Below are 6,330 nucleotides of genomic sequence, written 5' to 3'. Positions count from 1 at the left end.
AGGCGTCGATGATCAATATTGTTGGGACAGAAATCTGACGAATTTGTGGTCACTGTTTTTTGCGGAATTATATGAAAGAGGTAGACGAATATATGGCAGCATGACCCGCCCAAAATTATAAGCACACTAAGTATTGAGATATTTTAAGAGTTGCGATTGACTATGCAGTACAGTTTGTTTGTGTGAAAGTTATTTTCAAGTGAATTTTGGAAGTTTTACTTCCGAAGTTGACGCAGAGCAACTTCAGCTGTTCCCAGGCTGCTCCAAGAGACTGTGGAAGGGTCCGGAGATCTGGTGCGGAGCCCACAGGGCGACTGCAGCAGAGTACAGACGGTGAACTCTGCTGTAATACAACAGTGACAGATATTTTTGGTACAAAGTTGCTGTGTTGTAGTAAGAATCTGTTAAATGAACTTAGTAAGGGTAAATTAACAAGTCTGTCTTTAAGTATAATATGAAAGTCCTCCTTTTGGAGTCCCTGTGTAAGATAAGTACTGCATGCTTTGCTTATAGTTACTTGTGCTTCAGCATGTGAGCTCAGTAGTCTCAATTCCATCTTTGGCTAACCAAAAAGGCACCCAGTGTAATTATGAAGAGCTCTGATGCAGTAATTGCCATGTAATCATTGCTCATGTAATTTCATGTAATAACTGGTATCATGAGCAGTGTTTTCACTCCTTTTTTTTTTTGAGGCCATGAACACTTGCTGTTTTGTGTTATCCTCTCCCATGAAGAAAAATTATCTCCTGTTGGCGGACAAGATCAGGGTTTTATTCTGGTCCAACATGTGTTCTTAAGTTATTGTCACTGATTCTCCCATCAGGTCTGATTTTTCTTTTATTGCAGATTTTTTTTAGCTCTTCAGCAATACAGATTTTGAGTACAAACTACATCAAGACCCCATGACTTGGCTGAAAAACTTGTCTAAGCTGTTGAGTACCTGGAGCTCACATAGAATTGCAATGGCAATGGAGAAATGAATAGGAATGGGTGAAATAAATTCATATTGTTTTAAAGCATTACATTTTGTGGTCAAAAAGCCTCAAAGTGATTCACATGTTCACAAAAAAACTGTGTTTGACTTGGGAAAAAGGCGATTTCAAGCCCTGCATGTAGGGGCTTGGAGAAGTAAATGCATAAAAATTAAATATTGTAAATATAACAGTATTAAGAAATTCTTCTCAGTGCATTGTGAAAAGAAACAGACTTCTAATATTTGAAGATATTTCTTTTATACTTCATTTATTTGACTGAAATAATTGGGTTGGGTGATTTATTACACTTGTCTTCTAACCTGTTATGCAAAAAGAGGTGATTTACAAAGCAAATAGTCTAATACAAAAGGACAAAGCATGGAGCTGCTACAGAAAATGCAGGCGTACATGGAAAGTAGAAGTGTAAGAAGCCGTATTTACAGATGGAATGAAGAACAAAATCTGGCCATTCAAAATTAATTTCTACAGCATAAGGTCAGAGAAAGCAGTTTCTGGCTGGATTATCAACTTCAGTTAACTCCTGGGAAGCAAGAATTGGAGTGGAAACCAGGGCAAGGATTACGTGACTGTGTGCAGGGATTTGGTGAGAAAAGGGTAAGGAGACATCTCCCTGCTGGCGGTGGAAAACCATTAGGTTGGCCCAGTCGCTCCAGAAACAGCGCTCGCTCTTGTGCCAATGGAATGGACTCTGCAGATCCATGATTAAACACATCACAGAAAAACCCAGCTCTAAAGAGCAATGGTAGAAATATAATCTTAAACAGGTGCTACAACCAAAAATTCCATCTCAAATTAGCAACTACTGGGAATTAAATTTTCAGGGCCTTATATTCCCAAAGTCTTCCACCTATTAATTCCAGAAAGACAACTGAACAAATACCAAAACCTTCCTGATGTCATTTAGCTCCCCAAGCCCAGTGAAGGCAGCGGCATCGCATTTCCAAGCTGTACCTCTCCGAGAAGGCATCCTATTCATTCCATAGCTTCCTTTACTTCCCAGAAAACCTGACGCCTTCTCAGCACCTCTTTAGATTAATATTGAAGTAATTATTTGTTGTCAGCATACAGGTAAAGGTTCAGCAAGTGCTAGCTAGCCACGGCACAGCTCTGAGTCACAGGAATGTGTAAAATCGAGTGTGTTATGTAGCGTTCAGGGATCGGAGAGAGACGCAGGGACCTCTACCGCCAATCCCAACATTAAAGCCAAACGAGCAAACGGTTTGCAGTGACTGAAACGCCGTTATTAAGGCCCAATTACACCTGTGGCACGACGCTGCCCGGAACCCTCCCACAGTTTTAGGGACGTGCCCTAAAGGCACGAACAGGCAGAAAAGCAGCCACGCTTATACCGGGAACGGCCTCTCTCCCGGAAAGGCGGGAGCGGTGCGATGGGATCCGCTCCGGAGAGACATCCGACACCCCCCCATCCCCCTCAGACCCATCGCCTCAGCGAGGCAGGGCCCGGCAGCTCCCCGCTCCTCAGGAGCGCCCACCACCAGCCCAGCGCCGCCGGCTGCTTCCCGGGCGGCGGAGACCGCTCCCACCCTCCCCACGGTGCGATGCGGCCCGGCCCGGCCTGCCCCAGCTCGGTGCGGAGTGGCGAGCCCGCGGGGGACGGACGCGAGGCGGGGTCCTAGCGCAGGCTGCCCCACCGCCCATTGTGTCCGGCACTTAGGCGCCCGCAGCGCGCCTGAAAGACCGGCCAAGCAGCACCTCCCCCCCGCCTGGGCAGCGCGGCGGCGGGCGGGCTCAGGCGTTCTCCACGGGCAGACGCGAGCGGCGAGGACCCCGCGCCGCTCGCTCCCGGGCCGCCTTGCCCTTACGCGCTGGCGTGCGCGCCCTCGCTCTCTCCCCGAGCAGTGCGGTGCGGCGGTCGCAGGCGGCGGGGCCGGAGTCGGCTGAGGCGGCCATTCCCAGAGCCAGAGCGCAGCGCACCGAGTCCCCTCCCTCCCCCCGGGCCACTCAGGCAGGACGGTGAGGAGGGCGGCGAGGCCCTCCGGGACAACCGGGCGGGAAACGACCGTTGGCTCGGGGGAGGCGGTTGGCGGCGCGGTCACGTGACCGTACCGCGCCGGTCGGTTCGCCGCGGCGGGGGGGGGGGGGGCGCGCGTGCGCGCGGCCTGGGCGTGGGGAAGTGGCCGCGCGCGCCCGCCCTCCCGCGTGTCCCCTCAGGCGGCCCGTTCCCGTGTAACGCGCCCTCGCTCTCTCCGCTCTCTGTCTCCCCTCCCCCCCTCCCCACAGAGATGCCCTCGGCTACCAACAGCACCACGGCGAGCAGCAGCGGGAAAGCGGCGGGCCCGGGTGGCGAAGCTGCCCCGGCGGCGGCGGCCACCTCAGCCCCGCAGGCGGCGGGCGGCAGCATCACCTCGGTGCAGACCGAAGCCATGAAGCAGATCCTGGGAGTGATCGACAAAAAACTGCGCAACCTGGAGAAGAAAAAGGTGCGCTCCCGGTTTTCCCCTCGGATGGCGGGTGCGGGCTGAACGCCTCTGCCCGCCTCCCCCCCCCCCCCTTCACCCCCAACCTGCCCCGGGCCCCTCGGTCGCCCACCCCCCTCACCCCGGGAGGGCTCCCCGCATACCGCCGAGCCTTGCCGCCGGCGTCGGGCCGTTTGAAGGCGGCGTTGAGCCGTGCCATTCTCTTTCCTTCTGCCTCTCCGGTCCACTCCGCCGAGCCCTCCCGCAACCCGGGGCGAGGGAGCCTGCGGCCTGCGCGGGTTGTTCCCGGCGTCGCCCCCAGGGGCCGCCCGCTGGAAGGTTCCAGAAGGGCTAGCGTCTGTCTCTCCCGGCCTTTCCCCTTCCCCTTTTGGGGGTGTATTGTCGTTCCCCCCCGGCCCCTTCTGTCGGCCGCCATCTCCCGCGGCCCCCGGAGCCATCCGGGAGCGGCTTCCCCCCGCCTCCCCGTGCGGCAGCGGCTGGAGGGGTCGTGGCTGCCCGTGCTCCCCCCCCCCCCGCGGCCCCCTCCTCACTCCCGGCGAGACCCCCTCGGCGACGCGGCTTCCTGCCCCTCTTCCGCCTTTTGTTTCCCTTGGTGGGGCCTTGCCCGGCCCCGCTCTCGGCTCGCCGTGGGGAACGGCCCCCCCCATTCCCCCCCCACCCCCGGGCCCCGTCGCTGGAGCGCTCCCCCAACCCGGAGGGGTGAGCTGCGGGGAGAGGCTGCGGCGCGGCGGGCTCCCCTCGGAGCCCGTGCACATGGAAGCGGGAGCTAACATGGCGGCGGCGGAGGCAGCCTCAGCCTCTCCGACGGAACTGCATTGTGCGAGCAGCCTGCACAAAGCCGGGGGCCGCCGGCCACCCCACCCAGGGGTTTTTTTTCATCTCTCGTTTTTCATCGCCCTGAGCTCACCCCTTTGGGAGTCTTAGGTCAGCTGAAAGCAGCCTTTAAGGAGTTATTTTTAGAAATAGCAGCTACTCAATCCGCGGTCCTTGGACTGTTCTGGTTGTGACAGAAGAGAAAAAAGGGTGTTGTCGTTACTCACGGTTTATGTAGCACCCACTCAGTGCTCGGTGTTGCTAGATTAAATGAGCCTCAGAGGGCTTTCCAACCTGCAGAGCATGAGGTGTCCGTCAGCAAAATACTAACATATAAGTAGCCTAAAGACTTGCTTCAAAACGCTGTATTGCTAAGCTAAAATTAGGGAAAAAATATAAATTTTTATGTCTGCGTTGAAGCCCTAAATCTGTTCTTGCTCTTAGAAGTATAGGCACAATTAGTTCTCTATTAATTTGCTTTAGCTAGCACTTTAAATAGTAGTAGTCTAGCCTAGTATTCTGTATTTGTATAAGGTGGAAATATTAGCAGTAAATTAGTCTGTGCGAGTGAGTTGCAAATGAAACAAGTTGCACTTTACCTGTAAATAGATGCGCAGTGTAGTTTCCCACTTCAAAAATGGATGTGGGATTTTCTTGGTTTTTGAAAACAGAGTGGCAAAAAGCAGCAAGCCAGGAGCTTTTAGCTAAGTTTTCGAATCAGAGGATCTTTTCTTGATCCTTGTCTGAATGCTGTTGTGTGTAGATAAGACAAGATGTCTGTCTTAAACTTGTCATCAATACATGTGAACATGCACACGCACAAGAACGCTGGTCCTCAGCTCGAGAAAGAATGTAGATCTTTCTGTAAGTCTCTGGTTGTTTCAATAAAATGATTTGAAAGAATTGCTGTATCTAACATCTGCAAAAATAATCTAAAAATATTTTTCCATAATGGTCAAAATGCATATTGTAAAAATCAAAGCTAGCAGGTGAACATTCTCATGATCTATTCTGTGTTTTGAAATAATAAAGAGGGAAAGCATGCTCTTGTTGCTGTGCAGGTCAGCTTTCCTTTCTAGTAGCGTTTTTATTTACCTTTTAAAATAAATAATTTACACCTAATTTACACTTGGCTTAGCCATTCCATTCTATTTGAATGGACTGGTGGTCAACTTTCACTGTAGCTTAAGTTAGAAAGATATGTGGGACACTATTCTGGCAAAAGAGTGACAATTATTGATGCTGGTCTCAAGAAGGTGCTAGTTTTTTGAGTTTGTGGTTTTTTTGGGTTACTTGTGGCTGCTGTCTGTGGCAACTTTCTGTAACGATGGTGTCATAGCAGGTGAATACAGGGGACAAAGTGCCTTTTTTCCTGGAAATGGCTTCTGTTGAAAGATCTTCCATTAAAATTACTTGGAGAATCTTTTTTTGGGGTACTTAGTGCTAGGCAGTGTGGACTTAAAAAAGGAAAGGCAAAGGCTGGGTCTTGAAGAAGAAAAGCTAAGTGTGCTCTCACACAAACAAATTAAGTTCAGAATTTCTGTAAGTCTTAACAGGCTGAAGAAGTTCTGAAACTTTCGAAGTAGGACTCATGTAAACGCTATAGAAGTAATGAAATACTGTTCTTGGTGTATTAAAGCAGAATTACTAATTTGCAGGCTTGTGCCTCCCTTGGTGGAGGAATCAACAGTTCTTTAGTTAACATTCTTCAACAAAGAGAATGTTGGGTGCTTAGGGTCCTGAAAACAAAGCTCATTGTACTTGTGGGTGTTGGTATTTTGATTTTATTACTTGATAAGTTTACCAAAGTACACAGATTAATTCATGATGCTTTATTTTGAATCTTTTAAAGATAATATTTTTTTTTAACCATCCAGAAATTAAAATTGTACTGGATATTGCACAGACAAGAGTGGGTGAAAAATCCAGTAAGTCTCACTCAAAACTTCTGCTTAGTTGAACATTTATTCTTTCTTTGTCAGCAGCTGATAACGAAGGCCGGTAGAGATGATTTTGAAAGCTCTGTATTTGAGAATAAATACAAAAATATTCTTGACTTAGACACATGCTTTTGAAGGATGAAA

The 6,330-nt window shown here is 50.1% G+C and overlaps 1 protein-coding gene across 2 annotated transcripts in view; it reads left to right on the top strand.

Moving 5' to 3' along the window:
• Positions 1–2,803: 2,803 nt before the first annotated feature.
• The window catches only part of CAPRIN1 (cell cycle associated protein 1), a 41,443-nt gene continuing 37,916 nt past the window's right edge, over positions 2,804–6,330 (top strand). For both annotated transcript variants that reach the window (XM_075427511.1, XM_075427510.1), the window contains exons 1-2: positions 2,804–2,969; positions 3,237–3,436. In XM_075427511.1, coding sequence (XP_075283626.1) covers positions 3,239–3,436 — 198 coding nt within the window. In that variant the 5' untranslated portion in view covers positions 2,804–2,969; positions 3,237–3,238. The remainder of the gene's footprint in view (positions 2,970–3,236; positions 3,437–6,330) is intronic.

The sequence above is a fragment of the Opisthocomus hoazin genome, chromosome 7 (genome assembly GCF_030867145.1).
Source record: "Opisthocomus hoazin isolate bOpiHoa1 chromosome 7, bOpiHoa1.hap1, whole genome shotgun sequence".
NCBI classification, from domain to species: domain Eukaryota; kingdom Metazoa; phylum Chordata; class Aves; order Opisthocomiformes; family Opisthocomidae; genus Opisthocomus; species Opisthocomus hoazin.
Note: the sequence above shows the minus strand (reverse complement) of the source record. Positions and strands in the feature narration are given on the sequence as shown.